We start from the raw sequence: 22439 nt of genomic DNA on the forward strand, positions 1-22439 counted from the left end.
GTAAATTTGGAGCTCTTGAAGAGAAGTGAGGTGTTGAATTCCCTTTCCCTCCAAAGATTTCAGACTTTTCATTCCAGAGATTTGGAGAGTGTGAAGAGTGGTAGGGAGCAGCTGTTCCTCGAGCACCGCCACCAACACATCCTCGCTTCTCCAGATCGTAAATGTTCGAAGGGAGACAAGTCGTTGCAAACCCCAGTACTCCACTGAAGGCCTCAGTTTCTCACAACCGCTGATTCCAAATGATTGTAGGTTGGGAGGCAAACCTCCTTCTGCAAATGACTCAACATTTGGACCATCAGATATCCACAAATCTCGAAGGGCGGTGAGGGTGTGTATTCGATCGGGCAATAACTTCAAATTCTTGCAATTACCGACTGTAAAACTAGCCAGGTTGGGAGTGGGCAACCTTCTCCAATGGAAAGAGACCAGATTTGGACAAGAATAGATACAGAGAGCACCGAGATGAGTGAGATTTTCAACATCAGCTCCTTCTCCAATGGAAAGGGATTCTAGATTTTCAATGCCGTAGAATTGAAGAGATGAAAGTTTGGGGAAAACGCCCAGCGGGAAGGACCTCAGTGAATCACAGCTGCCGGTCAAATCCAAATGTTGAAGGGATGTCAATTTGGCCATCATCTCATGAGATAGGAATTCTAATCTCCTGCAATTAATTATCTCAAGAAATGTCAATGTAGTGGGTAGACCATTTCTAGGGAACGACAAGAGGGACCCGCAATCACGGAGAGTCAATTTTTGAAGACGACTGCTCAGGTGCGGCTGCAAGCAATCTGTGCGACTCAAAATTTGAATATCAAGCCCGGAAAGCGAGGACAGCGACTCCGTCTCTAGTAACGACGAGAGACCAGGGCATCCTCTTATTCGCAGATCCTGAAGAGATTGTCGCAAGGACTCCGTCTCTAGTATCCATCTACTTCTAGTAGCCCTTTCATGCAGAACCCCACAATCCAACACTTCAAGCTTTTTCAAGCAAGGAAGATGATCGGGCAAGTTTCCCCTCAGCTTCGGACAATTCTCTAAAACCAGCTCCTCGAGACGAGGAAAGTCCGGACATTGACCTCTACCTGGACTTCGCAGCCATTCTTCCCATTCTGGCATATCTCCAAATACCAGCTTCTCTAAAGAACGAAATGGCTGAATTAGAGAAGTTCCATTGACACCATAAAACTCAGCACCAATACCCATAACACATTTCATGTTGCTAATATAGAGCTCCTTAAGAGCAGGCAACTGCCCAACTGGTGGCAACGACCAACAATTACTAAAACCACAAAGGCACATGACTTTTATGTTGGAGAAGGAAGAGTCTCCCAACCAATTCGGAAAGCTTGTTCCACCATAACATCTAATGGCCAGTTCCACCAAATTTACAGAAGGTTGTAATCTTTCAAGTACATTTCTCTCTTTTATGGAATCATCTGCATCCTCTCTACCCCATGCCAACTCTATTTGATTGAGATCTTTCTTATCCTTCAAATTGGCCCGCAAGACATCCATAGCATCGACTACATTCTCTAGATTCAAGATAGAAAATTTCCCTCCAAGATTGGGTAACTCCCCCAATTCCCCAATGCCGCCAGACCTAGTAGATGTCCCCAACACATAAGCAGTGAGTGTTCTCAAACTTTTTAGTCTGCCCATTCGCACCGGCATCTCTTTTATACCAGTATATCCAATATCAAGATGGCGCAGATTAATCAGTTTCCTCATGTCTACAGGCAATTCAACAAGAGAGGTACAACCTACCAACAATAAAGTTTGCAAATTGTAGAGACTACTCACGGTATCTGGTAACCTTTCAATTGCAGTGTAAGAGAGGTCAATGTAGCGCAAATGTATGTGGTTACCAATGCAATCAGGTAAGCTACTGATGTTCTTATATCCTGCCAATGATACTGCCCGTGAACATTTTAGCGTTGGCAACAAATCATTTGGAACCTTACTACTTACATAGTAATGCCCATATTCGTACCTTAAAGACATGGGTAAGAAGGTGCGCAAATATTTAACTCCATTTAATGGTTGAAACTTTTTAGCGTCATTAAATCTTCCTTTCGCATATGACAAATGTCGAACTCTTTTAGGAACTTCATGTGATCCTTCCTCATCCATCCTAAAACAAAATTCTCTAGACACGAACAAAGCCAAGTCATTAATGAGATCATGCATTGTGAATCCATGCTCCTCAGTTCTTGATCTTTGAATTAGTGATCGTGATACTAATTCATTAAAATAGTTCTTGCCAACCTCCTCCATTATTTCCTTGCCCTGCGCTTGTGAAATTAAACCCGCTGCCATCCAAAGTCGAACTAAATTATCCTTCTCAAATTCATAGTCCTTGGGAAAAATTGAGCAATAAGCAAAACATTGTTTTAAATAAGTAGGGAGGTAATGAAAACTCAATCTTAAAGATGGAAGAATACTAATCTCTTGTTGTAGTTCCCAAAGATTGCTATTCAATAAATGATTCCATTTCTTGTGGTTCATGTTGCAACTTAAGAGACCTCCAAGTGTTTTCGCAGCTAAAGGGAGACCATTGCACTTACGTGCAATTTTTTTTCCAATTTCTTCCAAGTCTGGATGTGCACTAGGGTTTTCATTTCTAAACGCATGTTTTGCAAGTAACAACCAACAATCATCATGCGACAATTGTTCTAAAGATTGAATAGGAACAGTGTGCACGATGGATGCAACACTTTCGTTCCTTGTTGTCACAATGACCTTACTTCCCCTCGCCCCATAAGTGAAAGGAGCTTTTAGAACACTCCAATCGTTATAATTGTCATTCCAAAGGTCATCCAACACAAATAGATATCTCTTTCCCATTACATGTTCCCTAAGATCAACTTGAAGCAAGCTCATATCTGACTTATCACAGGGTTTTGAAGCAATTGACTGAAAAAGGGTTTTAGTGACCCTAAAAGCATCAAAATCTTCGGAGACACACGCCCAAGCTCGAACATCGAAATGCTCTTTCACACTGTCATTATTGTAAAGGAGCTGAGCAAGGGTTGTCTTACCAACTCCTCCCATTCCCACTATCGGGATTACAGATATATTGCCGCCGCTTGCATCATCAGATAGCAGCAGTGTTTTCAACTTCGCTTCATCTTCATCCCTACCGTAAGTAGAGAATTCATGCTCAACGAAGGAAGTTGTGGGAGTTCTTTGTGAAACCTTAACCCCGACACCTTCTCTAAGACCGAGCACATCTGTCTGTTGTGCAAGGTGTTCCAACCTTTGAAATAAGGTTTGTATCCTACCATTCATGCCTTGATAAAAAGGATTAAGAGAAGTAGAGAGGAAGTTCCACACCTGGGTTTTCTTAGTTGAAAATTCAGCTTCCACCTTGCTTCGCAAAACTTCAGTATCGATCTCGTCCAGCAGGTCCTCGGCATCGAAGACAGCATGTTTGAGCTCGTCAAGCCACTTTCCCACACGGTGTTTCTCCATCTGCTTCTCCTCTGCATCATCAAGCACTGCATCAAGGGCCAGAAACCTCAGCTTCAGTTTCTCCAGGAGTGAATGATCAAGTTTTTTTCCCCGGAAGAAGTCCATCAACTCCCCAGAACCGATCTTGTCGCACAACGTCCGAATGGAAGCAGAGAGGAATGCCTCTCCAATCAAAGCTCCTGCCATCTCTCTCTGTTTTTTTTTTTTTTGGAACAAAGTATAAATTTCAAAGAAGTGTTCCGGTGAGGAACTATAAGAGCTTTTATGGTTTATTGTAATCTCAATTTTGTTTCAGAAAGAGATGTCTTGATTTATTTTAGGTCAATAATGCAGGGGGCCTCACACGTTCCTAAAAAAAAGTTGTTTCATTAATCATTGTTTTTTATATAATTTAATAGGTTGTCTTGTTTTGTTTTGGGAAAGGTAGTTTCCTAGTAGTTGGTGTGGAAATTCTGGGTTGGGTGACTTTTGTTTTATTCTTCTTGTATGTGTTTTTCATAGATTCTTTCCAGGATATTCCACCAAATATGAAATCTTTGAAGATGTCAAACTCTTTCGTGTATTACTTTGTGGAGAATTAGGTACTTCTGTGAGTGACAAATTTTTATTAGATAATGTCAGGAATGCTAAATTTATAAACAAAATTTTAAAAACTAAATGACATTGAAATTGATGATTAGATCATTACTTAAACGTTGATAAACGTGCTCATTTGACATATCATTTAGTTTATAAATTTTATCTATAAATTTTGTCTCTCTAACATTACCTTTTTTTTACTGCTGCTCCTTTAGACACTACAATGTTTTCGTATGGACTTCTTTTTCTAGCTCGCATAGGTTCAACATTTAAGGCTGCTGAGTTAATCATCACTCAGACTCGTGTTGATTTCTTTGAATATACTGTGGCATTTTCCTCTGCTTTAGAACCATTAAACAGTTTATGATGGCAAAGTGTCTCTGTAAACTAAAACAAAGAACTAGGTTCGTAATCATATACTCAATCCATTATGTCTTCTCACTACTCGAGCTCAAAATTAATAGTTAATTTATGTGCCTTGGGATGTTAATTCATATTTGAGTCGATACTAGAAGTCGTGTTCGTGTATGATTTTTCATTTAATTGGATTTATTTTTGCTTACCACTTTTAAGTTGTGAAGAGGTTAGAATGTCCGGAATACGAAGCAGAACACCATATGTTATTATACAATTAAAAGTAATTTTTTAAGTATTTCTTCAATTATGTGATGACGTATGATGTTCTTCCAATTAAATAAATAAAATAGATAGAAATAAAAATTCTTGCATGGTCTCCGTAGTCTAATCAAATAAGTAAAGAAAAGGCAAACGGGAACCAGTAGCAGGAAGGAGGAAGCTAACAATTGACATTAATTAATCCATATTTCTTCTGCAAAATGCTCTGCTACTCTACTTTAAGGTCAGCTATGAGTCCCTCATTTTGGTCGTTGACGTAGTGTGCATTATGCGCATACCTCACTATGCAGTTTGTAATATTGCCACCGATTTTCCAATTCAACCTACCAACGAAGCAGCTTCCTACTTACTACCTTTCCAATGTGAATGTGATAAAATAGAAGGATTAAAGTTGAAACGAAATTTTATCTCTCTTTCATTGCAACTCTATTTGGTTAGACAATATGTTTTTTTGTTATTGATGCGTTACTTTTTTGTATACTAAATGTATTCATAAATCTCATGATCTAGATGGGCCAAATCATCGTCACATCATATTATTATTAGTTAGGAACAATTTAGCTATAAATATTCACCTTTTTTTTCGGTTACATAATAAAATGATTCTCTTGGACACATCACTTTTCTTTCTCTTTTTCTTTTTTTGTGAGAAAAATAAAAACAAGCACATCACGTAAAGTGTACGGATGAAACACAATTCCTTTTACATAAAAACTTATTAATTAGCTCTACAAATCTGCACGAAATCAAATTAACCACTAGTATGCCATCAAATGTACATGTTTGGATTTTTATTTTTATACAACAACATATATACACTATAAATTGACACCCAAAAAAACCCATAAAACACCATAAAAGAATGTGAAGCACATAAAAAAATGCTTTTCTCTCTGGATCAGGATCCTCTCCTGAGCAAATGGAGATGATCCTCCTGACCGTGTACATCGGACCGTTCAAATGTTATCCAACGGTTACAATTATTATAACTTTTAGTGAAGCCCCCTGTTTGTAGCCGTTGGATAAATTTTGAACGGCCCGATGGGCCCGGTCAGGAGGATCCTCTCCATTTGCTCAGGAGAGGATCCTGATCCTTTCTCTCTACCTACAAAGTAGTTTCCTAAATACTAACTATTTTTCGTTGTGATCGGAATACGGTTGGTACATCATGTGTTTTTATATAAGTGGCAGAAAATTTGATTTTTTAAGTTATTAAATTTTTAACACACATATCTCATTATTTATATAGTGACACGTGATGTACTACCCCATGTACCGATCACACTGAAAAATCTCTTGTGAATGTGGTCAAGTTGAAAGATAGGGGCCTTCTTGGGAACTACATTTCAAAAGTGGATATTAATTTAAGGGTAATGTTAGGAAAGTTAAATTTGTAAAGTAAATTACATGAAAGTTAATGATTATATTATTACATGAATGTTGATTAACGTGTTTATTTTTTAATGATGACACATTAATTACTTTACAAATTTAATCTCTTCACATGACTTTTAATTTAAAGGAGATGAAGTTTCATTGCAAGCTGCTACTTACTACTTTCGATGTAATAGCCACAACCGATTGAAAAATATTGTTTGTTGGCACGCGATCTTTAATTTAACAAAGAATTTGTCTTATTAATTTGTTTTGTTTTACTTTTTGGAACTTTTTGTTTCTCTTACCAGTGACCAACTCATTATGATTTGTCTGTATTTTTTTAAGTTGAAACATCTCATATATAAGTTGAACAAAGTTTATTTTCCAATGCATTTGAAAATTTGTTTACTTTTTTAGGTGTAACTTTATGATAGCAGGGGAGGCTGAGTGGGTTGGGCAGATAGGGTTGTGGACCGACCAACCCTAGCCTATAATATAGGTCAAGTGTAGATTTGTAGGGCTCTAGGCATTAGGTGGTAGGTAGCTTAGGCAGAGATTGACCGTTTGCCTGGATTGATTAATTAAACCTATTTACGCAAACCCTAAACGCCAAACCACAAATCCAACTTTCAAGTATGAATCATGTCAAATGTCCCAACAGAGCTGCCCTTCGACATTTTCCTCCATCCCAAGGATTTGGTAACACGCCACACCAGGATCCTCTCCTATAAAAAAACTAAGTCTGCTGAGCAGGCGATCGTGGTCATTGAAATTTAATCTAACAGCTATAATTATTATAATTTTAGAGGATCTATCTGTTTGTAACCATTAGATTAAATTTCAACCACCACGATCACCTACTTAGTAGACTTAGTTTTTTAAGATCATGAGAGGATCCCGATCCATAAAAAATCACAGCTTACACCCAATTTTTTTTTTAATTTTTGTTTTTAAGTTTTCTTTAGCGTCCAACCAAATTGAGCACGGACCTGAACCCAATAATTTAAAAGAAAAACTAATGAAAAACGTTTGAAAATTTTGAGTTTTAACGATAAGAACAAAATAAAGGGTAAAATGAATAATACCAGGATTGACTTTTTAGTGCAAAAATATGATTTTTCGTTAAAGTGAACAGTACCATGAACTTTTCGTTAAAGTTGCCTAATTTAACGGCAGCCCGTGGATGACACTTGCACAATACCGTAGTGCAATAAGCAACATTTTTTACGTAGCATATATCAACATTTATGAACAGACATCAAGACGTAGTAACATAAAAACAAGGCTCATACCAAAATGTCTTCGGAAATTATAATAATAGACATCAAAATGTATTAACTTAAAAACAAAGAAATAATATTCGCACACGAATTTTCTCTTTCTGAACACACATTATTATGTTCCTTGATTGATTATCTTTTGACTGTTTCAATCCAAATGTAAAAAACAAACCGGGACCGCGTGCGGGAAGATTAAGGGTGTGCAAGAATCACTTCCCCAGACTTATGATCCAACTATTCAGAAGTTGGCTTTGTCCTCCGATTCGGCAGTGCCACACAGAGAGAAATCCTAAGTAGGAAACGACTTCCATATAGGAGTTTTATGCATAAACTGGGGCAGCCTTATACTGGTAACTTGGATGTAAACCTACTTTGTCATCTGATGGCTAAAAACTCTAATTAGTTTCAGGACATGGCTCCATGTTTTCTTCAATGCTTTCGCAGGGTCTAGGAAACCTGCATGTTTTATTCATTGCTTTCAAGAGTCTGGGGGACCTGCAAGTTCTCTTCATTGTTCGCAACCAAGTTCTGGAGGGCCTCTGGCTCCTCGCCGGTTCTTGCCTGCAAGCTAAGCAAACGATTAATGCATGAACAACCAGTTTCCAGAATGCATGGCCATAAGGCTGTATTTTAACAGCCTCACATATTTCCTGGCAATGACATAAGTCAAAATTTTCTTTTTGGGAGTGAAATTCACTTAAAGTGCCACTTTTCCCAGTATATTTAATGAACCTCCTACTGATTAGGACTATCATGGTTCAGAGTTGTTACCAAGAAAATTTCTATCATATGACGGCCTGCGCCAACCCTCCTCAACCAAAAGTAAGCTACGCTGTATCATTAATTTCTCCACGGCATCTTCCTCTAGAACAGTTAATGAATCGGATGGTTGCCTCCGTGATGGTTGACCCTGCAGTATAAGATAATAATAATCTAGGGTAATTCAACCACAAATACAGTAACAATTTGTTACTCGCTCAAAATATATATACATCAATTACATAAAGAGTAAACATGTTACCACTGCAAGGAAACCGTGCTCTCATTTTTGTGTGTGGTCATCGTCACTGCTGCTCTCTTCAACCCACTCCAAGATGCCAGTGACATCAAGGGAAGATGTTAAACATCATTCCCCTGTTTTCTCTCTGCATCAATGAAGTGGCATACGTTAGTCCCATCATGTTGTCCTGACTGATAAAATATTTGAATGCAATATACAATAAGTGTGATGGGTTTCTGAAATATATGTGACATATTGACAAAACCCTCGTTAATTATTCCCTCACTAACTAGGGGATAATTTAGCTAGGATTATATCCATGTGAATACGACAACCTGAGTACAAACGATCTGATTGTTTTTGCATCCCAAAAAAACCACAAATCCTATGATTTCATCCAAAAACAGTCCATAATATTCATTTAAAGAACTTAATTATAAACAAAGGAGATCCATATGATTTTACAATGAAGCGAAATTTGACAAAATAATTCATCAATTTACACGAGTAAACATGTTACCATTGCAGCACCTGAAAGTTAAAGTATCACAAGACGCCTTACTAGCTCCGCTGTTGTCCATTTTGCCAGTTGATTCTTCCAGCTATTCAATATTCCGGCCTTCCAATCTATTGATGGTCTGGTCGACTCAATTAGTAAATAAAAGCCTGGCATTAATTATGACACTGCAGAATGTGGCAGGTCTTGTATCTCTGGTTTGTTCATCTTGTTATATATATACAGGTAGAAAACACTCGATAGCTGACAAAACATTCCCTGGATGAAGTTCACTTAAAGTCCCCTTTTTCCCAGTTTGTATGAAACTCCAACTGATTAGGGTTTGTACTGATATATGCAATAATGTACATGATCATGCAACTATGGTTCAGAGTTGTTACCAAGAAAATTTCTAACATACGATGGCCTGCTCCAACCATCCACCATCAAAATTAGGATAAAGGCGTATCATCAATTTCTCTGCGGCATCTTCCACCAAAACAGTTCATGAATCAGGCAGTCGCCCCTGTAGTGGACGATCCTGAAGAATCCAAATAAAGGTACTTTAATAGATTTTCTATCAAAGTAGCATGTCATCATACATATAGAAATTAGAAAACGTACCTTTTTGTCCAGCTACAACTTTAGATATTCAACTGATTGCTCATAAAATCCACAATGGTAGAGAAGAATGCTGTAATCTCTTAATTCCTTCAGATCAGGTTCTAGGAGAATAAGATGTCCACAAGCTGTGACAAAGTAGCCGTAACAGATGCAAACTGAAAACCACTGAGAAAATACAAGGTATCCTTATATATATGCACTTATCTTAGATTAGTTTATGTAGAAGCTACATTCATTTTGGACGAAATACCTGCCCTCATTTATGTTTTATCTATCAGTAAAGTTAGCAGCATGTGCTGCCCTCAATAACAAATTCCCTGGTTGATCATGCTGAAATGACCAGAATAAGTTACTTTCAAAATGTGAGGACCTATAAATAATCTTGAATGTAACATAGATCCATCAATTAAATGGCAAAGGAATACCTAAACTACAAGAATAATCAATTAACAATATACCACAGCCGATATGATTCTCTTAAATGGAACATCTGGATGATGGATTTGAAAGTGCCAAGGGCTTAAGGCTAAATTAGTTAAAACTCACTACAAAAGATTAGATAGAGGCATATGAAAGACTAGATGCAATGTATCGAGAGGGATTTGTAAATGACTGCTTATGTTGTAATGATCACCTAGTGCATTTCAAATATCTATATCTAATATTTTGTAGTTGATTTCTAACTAGCTTATCCTAAATTCCTCAGTTCTTTCAAATCCCTCATCCAAACACAGGGTGAGAAAACTAGGAGTTTTAGCAAACACAACTCATTGACATAGGGTAATACAAATTTAGGGAAGAAAAAAAAAAAGATGTCGACATGGTAACGTAAATCACCTCCACTAAAATGGCTTGCGAAATCATTATGTGTGCATTATCAGATTCCTTGGTTTTCTGTTTATTATAACCTCTGGGAAGACTATGAAGAATATCTCCGCATCGAAATCCAAAAAGCCCCATAAGAGAAGCATTTTCAAAATTTCCAAGTATATGAGCAAAAGAATTGCAGGTGATCTTGAACAATGTGTCAAAACCTGTTTGCAACGTCTACATTAAACTCCTGAAAACAATGCCTGTATTGTAGTGTTCTCACAGAACAACCTTGAAATAACAAATAAGTAAGGCAGACTTTCATACCAGGCAGACTTTCATACCGAGCAGAGATATAGAGCTCATGGTTCAGAGTGATGCCTTGCATTGGTCCTTCGGAAACCGTGAAATAAAATTAGAAAAGAAATCTTGTGACTTATTTCTCTTTTCTTAATTTATTCATATTTGTCCAGCCAATCAAAGTGGTAACAAGTTAGAACCTTGATTCTAAGTTCCAAATGAAGAATAAAAGTCCTTCATAAGAATTAGAAACAAAGAGAAGAATTCAGAGAGTTTTAAAATCAAAGTGAGGTGTTGAAAATCAAAGTGACGTATTGACATATTGACAAAACCTCATTAGTACATGCGTTAGTCCCATCATGGATTTCTGTAAATACACGCTAGATATTGACAAAACCCTCATTAATTATTTCCTCACTAACAAGGTGATAATTTTGCCAGGATCATATATCCATGAATACGACAACTTGAGTACAAACGATTTGATTATTTTTGCATCCCAAATACCACATATCCTATGATTTCATCCAAAAACAGTTGAGAATATTCATCTAAAGAACTTAGTTATGAACAGAGGAGATCCACATGATTTTACAATGAAGTAAAATTTGACAAAATAATTCATGATTTACATAAGAGTAAACATCTTACCAGTACCACTGCAGCACTTGAAAGTTAAAGTATCACAAGCAGATAATAGGTGCCTTACTAGCTCCGCTTTTGTCCATGTGCCGGTTGACTCTTCCAACCATCCAATATTCCGGCTTTCCAATCCATTGATAATGTGGTCGAATCAACTAGTATATAAAAGTATGGCATTAATATGAAAATGCAGAATGTGGCAGGACTTATATCTCTGGTTTTATTAATCTTGTTATATACAGGTAGAAAACACTGGATATCTGGCAAAACATTTCCAGGATGAAGTTCACTTAAAGTCCCATTTTTCCCAGTTTGCATGAAATTCCTACTAAGTAGGTTTGTACTGCTATAAGCAATAATGTACATGATCACACAACTGAGGTAGAGTTGTTACCAAGAAAATTTCTTACATACGACAGCCTGGTCCAACCATCCTCCATCAAAATTAGGTTAAGGCGTATCATCAATTTCTCTGTGGCATCTTCCACCAAAACAGCTAATGAATCAGACAGTCGCCTCCTTAGTGGACGATCCTGAAGAACCCAAATAAAGGTACTTTATTAGATTTGATATCAAAGTCGGATGTCATCTTACATATAGAATTAGAAAACTTACCTTTTTGTCCTGCTACAACTTTAGATATTCTGATTGCTAATAAAGTCCACAATGGTAGAGAAGAATGATGTAAACTCTTAATTCCTTCGGATCAGCTTCTAGGAGAATAAGATGTTCACAAGCTGTGACAAAGTAGCCTTAGCAGATGCAAGCTGAACGCCAGTGGAAAAATACCAAGTATCCTTATATATATGCACTTAAGTTGGATTAGTTTTAAGTAGAAACTACATTCACTTGGGACAATGTACCTGTCTTCATTTATACTTGATCTATCAATAAAGAGGTCACACTTGGTGCGATGGCAAGTGCCTTCGCCCATGAGCGGTAGGTCTCGGGTTCGAGACTTGAGAGCAGCCTCTCCATAAATGGGGGTAAGGCTAGCCGACATTCACCTCTCCCAGACCCTGCGTAAAGCGGGAGCCTTGTGCACTGGGTACGACGACCTTATCAATAAAGTTAGCAGCACGTGCTGCCCTCAAGAACAAATTCCCTGGTTCATCATGCTGAAATGGGCAAGAATGCACCCTTCAAATTTTTTTAGATCTGTACAATCAGTAAACTCTTGGGAGCAGCCTCTCCATAAATGGGGGTAAGGCTAGCCGACATTCACCTCCCAGACCCTGCGTAAAGCGGGAGCCTTGTGCACTGGGTACGACCTTTTTTTGTACAATCAGTAAACTATGAGGCCAGATGTACCTAAGGTTAAAGCCTTGTACACATGTCCGAAGATCAAATATGCATGTAAATAAAATTATATAAAGACAATGTCACACACAAACAAATGTACACAAATATATATTTAAACTATACTTTGACTCACTTTGAGCACAAAACCCATGCTTACAACTGCTCAATTGAAATCTACTGGTTGACATCTACATCCTAGCGCATAGAACATTTCTTTTTTGAAAACTTATTAGTTGTTGGATGAAGGCTGGTGAACAAAAGCTTTTCTACTCATTGGTGAATTGTAAATCATGATTAGGAGGACCTGTAGATATGGTACCAACTCAGGTCCATATCCACAATATCTGACAACATATATGGTACCAACTTATAGGCAGGTTCATAATATTCTGACTAAAGATAAATTAGAAACAATGCTGAACGAAAAGGTTGTTCACTCTTCAACTAAATGACAAAGGAATACCTAAATTACAAGAGTAATCAATTAACAATATACCACAGGCAATATGATACTCTTAAATGGAACGTCTGGATGAAGGATTTGAAAGTGCCAAGCGCGGGCTTAAGGCTTAATTAGTTAAAATTCACTACAAAAGATTAGATGGAAGGATATGAAAGACTAAATGCAATGGATCGAGAGGGATTTGTAAATGACTGCTTGAAAGGAGACATTTATAAATGCTTTTTTATGTGTGTAATGATCATGTAGTGCATTTCAAATATCTATATCTAATGTTTTGATTTTTAACTAAATGCAATGCATCGAGAGGGATTTGTAGTTGATTTTTAACTAATGTACCTAAATTTCTGGTTACTTTCAAATCGCTCATCCAAACACCGGGTGAGAGAACTAGGAATTCTAGCATACACAACTCACTGACATAGGACAATGCAAACCAAGGCAAAAAAAACAGATCTGTCGACATGATAACATTAAGTCACCTCATCTCCACTAAAACGGCTTGCAAAGTCATTATGCGTGCATTATCAGATTCCTTGCTTTTCTGTTTATGGTAACCTCCGGGAAGACTATGAAGACCGTGACCAAACAATATATCCGCATCGAAAAATCCAAAAAGCACCATAAGCTAAGCATTTTTAAAAATTCTGAATATATGAGCACACGAATTGCACGTGATCCTGAACAGTGTGTCAAAACCTGTTTGCAATGTCTACATTAAACTCCAGAAAACAATGCCCGTATTGTAGGGTTCTGATAGAACAACCTTGAAATAACAAACGAGTCAGGCAGACTTCCATACCGAGTGGAGATATAGAGCTCATGGTTCAGAGTGAAGCCTTGCATTGGTCCTTCAGAAACCCTGAAATAAAGCTAAAAAAGGAATCTTGTGACTTAATGCTCTTTTCTTAATTTATTCATATTTGTCCAGCCAATCAGAGTGGTAACTGGTAACCAGTTAGAACATTGATTCTAAGTTCCAAATGCAGAATATCAAAGTCCTTTATATGAATTAGAAACAAAGAGAAGAATTCAGAGAGTTTTACCTTCACTGCTTTTCTCCATCAAATTGGGAAAATCTTGAATGTCCATGTCAACTTGAGCTCAATTCTTTTTCATACGTCATCTAGAAAAGATAGTCCTGATTCAAAGATGCAGAATTATGATTTATAAAGTGATCTTAATTAATTGTGCAAGTTTGACAATCTGGACCATTTCCTTATGTTCTGATTCATGAATATAATCCATCAATAATGATCATGAAACAAGAACAGAAAAGGAAACGTAAGTTACACTCCGGTATTCAACAACTTACGGTGAACTTTGTAAGTGCCGCATCCAGCCAAATTCACACGTTGTGTTTGTACAGAAACATATCAGCACCTATTTAAAAATGACAGATGCGCTGAAAGATGAGTAAGCATTCCAACGTACTCAAACCACAACATTAGGAGGAAAGAGAAACATCAAGGAGTTACCTCGTCCCGTGCAGGAGAATCATAATCGTGACCTAGCTAGCCAGAGCACCCAATAACTTACTTGGTATTGTAAGAAGTAGTTTATGTAAGCAAACACTCGTTGCTCTTAGATGATATTGTCCTGAAATTTAATTGATTGATTAATTAAACACAGTATAGCTGACAGTAAACAATTGAATGGGGTGTATTCAATTGAGATTTTGAGGGATTTTAATTCTTTTAATGAATCTAGGGTATTTAATAAAGATTTTAAATGATTCTCTGAAATTCAAGGTGTATTCAATTATAATTTTAAGATAGTTTATTAAAATCCTTAGAAATCTAAATATATTCAATTAAGATTTTAAAGAAGTTTATAACATTCAAGTGTATTCAATTAGAAATTGATTTTAAAGAATTTGAGAAAGTTGAGGAATTGGAGAGAATTGGAGAGATTTCGTAGTGTGTTTTAAGCATCCACAAATTTCACCTCTCCACATGAGATTTCGAGGGAATTGAATCAAAATTTTATATGGAATCTCTACAAATCAATTGAATTCCATAAAAATCTATGGATTTATAAATCCATTAAAATCTCTCAAATTAATCTCATGTGGAATTAAATCAAAATTTTATATGGAATCTCTACAAATCAATTGAATTCCATAAAAATCTATAGATTTATAAATCCATTAAAATCTCTCAAATTCTCAATTGAATACAACTTCGAATTTCAAAGTGAAACTTTTAGAAAATCTGAATCTTCCACGAAAAATGGTGCTATGTACGTACCTGACTTTGAGTTGAGATCTCAAATGATGACTTGGTCGCCTATCTCGATGCAAGGAATGTGAGCTGTCTTGCTCCACTCTTCTCCCGTCTTCTCCTGACACCTAGGGGTGGGTTCAAAAAACCGAAAACCGAAAAAAATCGAAATCCAAACCAAACAGAAACCGAAAAAACCGAACCGAATGAAAAAACCGAACCGAATTGAAAAAATCGAACCGAACCAAATTCTTTTGGTTCGGTTCGGTTTTAGTGATCTATAAACCGAACCAAACCGAATTAATTAAATTAATTTTTTTATTTAATTATTTGTTTTGGGTATTAACTCCGCCTCTGTCTTACATGGCCGGTTCCAAGCCCGGATAAAGGAGGAGGGGGAGGGCGTCAGGTAGTCGACAGCCGGCACTCCATGATCACGTCGAATCCTTATGAAAATGAATCCAAAACAAAATCGCGCTAAAGCTAGGGCGTCACCCGTAAGTGGCGCGCTGTGTGGCCCGAGCACAGTGATAAGTGAGCAAGGGTCGCTGTATCTCCATCGGCACCCAGATGCAGTGTTAAATGAGCAAGGGGGCCATAGAAACTTCTTTTCGAACGACTCCACTCAAAGTTGTTTGGGAGCATATGCTCCTATCAACTTTACCCGGGACACACAAAAGAAGTACTTTGATCCTATTAGACGGGGGATGGTGAAGAAGCTAGGACAGAAGGGTAGAGTTCAAGAGAGCAAAATGCGTTTAGGAACGTGGAATATAGGAACCTTAACGGGAAAATCTATGGAAGTAGTGGAAGTTATGGTGAGGAGAAGGATAAATATTATGTGCCTACAAAAAACTAAGTGGGTTGGTAGTAAGGCAAAGGATCTAGAAAACTCAGGGTTTAAACTTTGGTATTCGGGCACAAATAGAACGAGAAACGGTGTTGGCCTCATCGTGGACAAGACCTTGGTACAAGATGTTGTAGATGTCAAGAGGGTAGGAGATAGAATCATGGCAATCAAGATTATAATAGGACAAGAACTTATCAATGTGATTAGTGCGTACGCACCTCAAGTAGGGTTGGATACGAGTTCGAAGGAGAAATTTTGGGAAGATCTTGGAGACTTGGTGCAAGGAATTGCTCAGACGGAGAAGTTATTTATAGGAGGAGATTTAAATGGACACGTGGGCAGGGAGACAGGCAACTATGGAGGTTTTCATGGTGGCCATGGTTTTGGGGAGAGAAACGAGGATGGGGAAGCTATCTTGGATTTTGCAATGGCATATGATCTCTTCTTAGCCAACACCTTCTTTAAGAAGAGAGAAGAACATGTGATCACCTACAAGAGTGGGTCGTCAAAAACACAAATAGATTTTCTTCTAATGAGGAAAGGGGATCGTATAACTTGTAAGGATTGCAAAGTTATACCAGGAGAGAGCGTGGCTAATCAACATCGCTTGTTGGTGATGGATGTACATATCAAAAGAGTAAGACAAAAGAACAAGACTTGGAAGTGCCCAAGGACTAGATGGTGGAATCTAAAAGAAGAAAAACAAGCCATTTTCAAAGAGAAGGTAATCACCCAATGTGTGTGGGATAGAGAGGGGGAAGCTAGCCAAATGTGGGATTCCATGGCTAGTTGTATCCGAAAAGTAGCAAAAGAGGTATTAGGAGAGTCCAAGGGCTTTGCCCCACACCAAAAGGAATCTTGGTGGTGGAATGAGGAGGTACAAACGAAAGTGAAGGCTAAGAAGGAATGTTGTAAAGCCTTATACAAGGAGAGTACCGATGAAAATGGTGAAAGGTATAGAAAAGCGAAGCAAGAGGCGAAGAAAGCTGTCAGAGAAGCTAAGTTAGCGGCTTACGACGATATGTATAAACGACTAGATACCAAAGAAGGAGAGTTGGATATCTATAAACTATCTAGAGCAAGGGAAAAGAAGACAAGGGACCTAAACCAAGTGAGGTGCATCAAGGATGAGGATGGAAAGGTTCTTGCTACAGAGAACGCGGTTAAAGACAGATGGAGAGGTTATTTTCATAATCTTTTCAATGAAGGACATGAAACGAGTGCTTCTTTAGGGGAGTTGAGTAACTCAGAAGAGTGTAGAAACTACTCTTTTTATCGTCGAATCCGGAAGGAAGAAGTGGTTGTAGCTTTGAAGAAGATGAAGCATAAAAAAGCAATAGGCCCAGACGATATACCAATCGAAGTGTGGAAACTTTTGGGAGAGACAGGTATAACATGGCTCACTGACCTTTTCAATAGGATTTTGAAAACGAAGAAGATGCCAAATGAGTGGCGAACGAGCACTTTGGTGCCTATCTATGAGAATAAGGGCGACGTACAAAATTGCATGAACTATAGGGGTATTAAGCTAATGAGTCATACAATGAAGCTCTGGGAGAGAGTCATTGAGCATAGATTGAGGCAAGAGACACGGGTTTCGGACAACCAATTCGGGTTCATGCCAGGGCGCTCAACCATGGAGGCAATTTATCTCTTACGAAGATTGATGGAAAGATATAGAGATGGGAAAAAAGATTTACACATGGTCTTTATAGATTTGGAAAAAGCGTATGATAGGGTCCCAAGAGACATTCTTTGGAGGATTTTAGAGAAGAAAGGAGTACGAGTAGCATATATCCAAGCTATAAAGGATATGTATGAAGGAGCAAAGACTGCCGTAAGAACTCATGAAGGACAAACCGAAAGCTTTCCCATAACTGTAGGATTACATCAAGGCTCATCCTTAAGTCCTTACCTTTTTGCGTTGGTAATGGATGAGTTAACAGGACATATTCAAGATGATATTCCTTGGTGTATGCTTTTCGCAGACGATATAGTGTTGATAGATGAAACTCAGGAAGGGGTAAATGCAAAGCTTAACCTTTAGAGAGAAGTGTTGGAATCTAAAGGTCTTCGCCTAAGCCGATCAAAGACAGAATATATGGAGTGCAAGTTCAGTGCAAATGGAGGTCAAAATGAGTTAGGGGTGAGGATCGGAGATCAAGAAATACCAAAGAGCGACCGTTTTCGTTACCTAGGATCTATCTTGCAAAAGAACGGAGAATTAGATGGAGATCTCAACCATAGAATACAAGCTGGATGGATGAAGTGGAAGAGTGCATCCGGCGTGTTGTGTGACCGCCGTATGCCACTGAAGCTCAAGGGAAAATTTTATAGGACGGCAATAAGGCCGGCGATGCTGTATGGCACAGAATGTTGGGCGGTGAAACATCAACACGTACACAAAATGGGTGTAGCGGAGATGAGAATGTTTCGTTGGATGTGTGGGCACACGAGAAAGGATAAAATTAGGAATGAGGATATCCGGGGTAAAGTAGGAGTAGCCGAAATTGAAGGAAAGATGAGAGAAAATCGGTTACGGTGGTTTGGACATGTGCAAAGAAGACCTACTGACGCTCCAATTAGAAGATGCGACTATGGGACAGAGGTTCAGGGCCGAAGGGGTAGAGGAAGACCTAGGAAAACTTTGGAAGAGACTCTAAGAAAAGACTTAGAGTACTTGGATCTAACAAAGGACATGACACAGGATCGAGCACAATGGCGTTCTAAGATTCATATAGCCGATCCCACTCAGTGACTTGGATTTTCCAAGTCTCCAACCGAGAAATTTTCCTCACTCGGGAAATTAAGGGAACACTACCCCAACCTACATGCTCCACTCAGAAAGCTTCAACATACAAGCTTCAACAAAAGAAAATTCAAAGAACTTAGCGAAGAAGGCTTTGGTGTATTTAACACAATACGTTGAAATGAAGGAAAGCTTATTTATTGATATCCCCGATAAGCTACAAATATGTACATATACATGAGTCAAAATAAACACACAAGAGGGAGCCTTCACAAAGGTTGCTTAGGAGAAGTCTCAGCAGTCGGTAGAGCTCCAGAAAGAGAAGGCACCAGAGGGGGATCATTTGGAGCCTCAGTACTAGACATAACCCTAGAAGGAGGAGGCATCAGATGTTGATCATTTGGAGCTTCATTACGCGGTACAGCCCCAGAAGACGAAGGCAATAAATGCCTTTGGAACAAACCCAAAAATCTCTGATGATCAAGTAAAACCTGACCATCAGTTTCCTTCATCTGGTCAAGTTTCATCTTCATGTTTGTAGCATAGTCATGTGCGAGCCGGTGCAACTGTTTATTGTCATGCTTGAGCCCTCTAATCTCCTGTTTGAGACTCATCACTTCAGCCGCCAATGATTCAACTTGGCGGGTTCGAGCAAATAGGCGTTGGGCCATATTAGACACAGAACTTGCACACTGAACACTGAGAGCCAGCGAATCCTTAACAGCTAACTCATCAGACCGTTTGGAAAGTAGTCTGTTATCTTTGGGAGTGAGAAGGTTCCTGGCCACCATCGCAGCGGTCATATCATTCTTCATCACGGAATCCCCAACGGTAAGAGGACCAGTAGGGGAGACGAAGGATGGGCGCCATATGTTGTCTGGAGAAGGAGGGGCTGCCTCTTCAACAAGGTTCAAGTCAAAACGACGGTCGGAGGGGCCAGACATTTTCAAAGGTGTTGAAGAGAGAAGAGGTCGGACAAATCAAGATCTTAGAAGTGCAAGAATGAAGCTTCTACTGGTGGAGATTCAAGTGTGCTTTGGAACTTAATGCCAGCCCCTATAAAAATCTGCACTCGACGGAGCTTCAGAAATCGAAGAGGCGCCTGCTCAGAAATCGAAGAGGCGTTTGCTTTCTCAAAAGCTGGGCTGCTTAGAGATCACGAGGGTTGATCTCAGAAATCGAAGAGGCGTTTGCTTTCTCAAAAGTTGGGCTGCTCAAAGACCACGAAGGCCGATCTCAGAAATCGAAGAGGCGCTCGCTTTCTCAAAAGCTGGGCTCCCAAGAGACCACGAGGGCCGATCTCAGAAATCGAAGAGGCACCTACTTTTCTAGCCTTGTCAGCACCTGTCACACGCACACTCAGCTTTGCGGAAATTATGGGCATTTTGTCGAAGACTTCTGGGGAAGTAGAAAACACATGAATCTTACTGTTCAATCACCCACTTCCCACACGCAACAATAGCTCATGGGTACCACAGATAACTTTGCCAAAGTTCTCTGCCAAAGTTGAGCACGTGAAGCTTGCAGCTCCCACTACATCGCTCTGACCAAGAAGGGTAAAAGAATAGCAGAGAAACAGCACTAACAAAGTTTAGACCCATAAATTTTGAAGGTCTAGCTACCATATTATTACCCACAAGGGTAAAGGAACAGTACCACTGCTGGATAATTGGAAAGTCCCTGTGTGTCAACCTCTGTGCTTCGTGGCAAGGTAGACTAGCAAACATGCCCAACCTTTACTCACATTCGAGAAAACACTCCCAATAAGATTGCTTGCTCCAAAATTGAAGAGGCACCGTCCTCCGAATCTCGAGAGCCAGACTCCCAACATGACTACTTTATTAAAAATCGAAGAGAGGGTAAAGGAACAGTACCATTGCTGGATAATTGGAAACTCCCTGTGTGTCAACCTATGTGCTTCGTGGCAAGGTAGACTAGCAAACATGCCCAACCTTTACTCACATTCGAGAAAACACTCCCAACAAGATTGCTTGCTCCAAAATCGAAGAGGCACGCCTTCCGAATCTCGAGAGCCAGCCTCCCAACATGATTACTTTCTCAAAAATCGAAGAGACACTGCTCCCCGAATCTTCGAGAGCAAGACCCCCAGCATGATTGCTTTCTCAAAAATCGATGAGGCATCGTTCTCCGAATCAATCGAAGAGGCGCTCGCTTTCTCAAAAGCTGGACTGCTCAGAGACCACGAGGGCCGATCTCAGAAATCGAAGAGGCACCTACTTTTCTAGCCTTGTCAGCACCTGTCACACGCACACTCAGCTTTGCAGAAATTATGGGCATTCTGTCGAAGACTTCTGGTGAAGTAGAAAGCACATGAATCTTACTGTTCAATTACCCACTTCCCACACGCAACAATAGCTCATGGGTACCACAGATAACTTTGCCAAAGTTCTCTGCCAAAGTTGAGCACGTGAAGCTTGCAGCTCCCACTACATCGCTCTGACCAAGAAAGGTAAAAGAATAGCAAAGAAACAGCACTAAAAAAGTTTAGACACATAAATTTTGAAGGTCTAGCTACCATATTATTACCCACAAGGGTAAAGGAACAGTACCACTGCTGGATAATTGGAAAGTCCCTGTGTGTTAACCTCTGTGCTTCGTGGCAAGGTAGACTAGCAAACATGCCCAACCTTTACTCACATTCGAGAAAACACTCCCAACAAGATTGCTTGCTCCAAAATCGAAGAGGCACCGTCCTCCGAATCTCGAGAGCCAGACTCCCAACATGACTACTTTCTTAAAATCGAAGAGAGGGTAAAAGAACAGTACCATTGCTGGATAATTGGAAAGTCCTTGTGTGTAGACTAGCAAACACGCCCAACCTTTACTCACATTCGAGACAACACTCCCAACAAGATTGCTTGCTCCAAAATCGAAGAGGCACCGCCCTCCGAATCTCGAGAGCCAGACTCCCAACATGATTACTTCCTCAAAAATCGAAGAGACACTGCTCTCCGAATCTCGAGAGCCAGACCCCCAGCATGATTGCTTTCTCAAAAATCGAAGAGGCATCGTTCTCCGAATCTCGAGAGCCAGATACCACAGACCACTTTTTCAAAGTGCTCTGACAGAGTTAAAACATGTGAATCTGACAGCTCCCACTACCGTGCTATGACCAAGCAGGGTAAAGGAATAGCATTACTACTTGTTGTTAGGGAGACTCCTATATATGTCGACCTCCATCCCCAACGGATAGGCAGACCTTCAAAAATGCTCAACCCTTCATCATATCTGAGAGGGCACTCCCAACGAAGCCTTTCGAAATATTCAGCTTTCTTTCCCCCTGATAATACCTCTGCAAACAAGCTATACTAGAGCAAGAATATCTCATATCATCAGGGTTAAAAGCAAGAGTATCCCATATCATGCTTTTTCCTTGTCTTTTCCTTTGGCCTTGTTTTTACCTGCAAGACAAGGAGAAAGAGAGCAATCAGTCAGCACTTGGAATCAAGCTTCCAGCCAGGAACTGACTGCCTGGAACCCCTTACCTGATTACTTACCTGGCATTGCTCTCGAGTACTTATCTTCAACATCTTATGTTTCCAGGGAAGATTCCGCATCTGCTTGAGGAACAGATAGGGCAAGTGCGAAGGATACAAGGAAGCATGTGGAGACAAGCGTAA

The 22439-nt window shown here is 39.3% G+C and overlaps 2 protein-coding genes across 2 annotated transcripts in view; both read right to left on the reverse strand.

Annotated features, from left to right (window-relative positions):
* LOC103426977 (putative disease resistance RPP13-like protein 1) overlaps positions 1-22439 on the reverse strand; it is a 71216-nt gene that overhangs the window by 12525 nt on the left and 36252 nt on the right. The gene's annotated exons all lie outside the window — the stretch shown is intronic.
* On the reverse strand, positions 7350-13453 carry LOC139193955 (uncharacterized). The gene is made up of 11 exons (XM_070817890.1): positions 12079-13453; positions 11831-11982; positions 11610-11748; positions 11225-11370; positions 10601-10666; positions 10301-10497; positions 9464-9628; positions 8875-9380; positions 8365-8488; positions 8115-8253; positions 7350-7911 (listed from the first exon to the last, which is right to left on the reverse strand). The coding sequence occupies exons 5-7, from the start codon at positions 10659-10661 to the stop codon at positions 9476-9478; spliced, it is 411 nt and encodes a 136-aa protein (XP_070673991.1). The 5' UTR covers positions 10662-10666; positions 11225-11370; positions 11610-11748; positions 11831-11982; positions 12079-13453; the 3' UTR covers positions 7350-7911; positions 8115-8253; positions 8365-8488; positions 8875-9380; positions 9464-9475.

The sequence above is a fragment of the Malus domestica genome, chromosome 02 (genome assembly GCF_042453785.1).
Source record: "Malus domestica chromosome 02, GDT2T_hap1".
Taxonomy (NCBI): domain Eukaryota; kingdom Viridiplantae; phylum Streptophyta; class Magnoliopsida; order Rosales; family Rosaceae; genus Malus; species Malus domestica.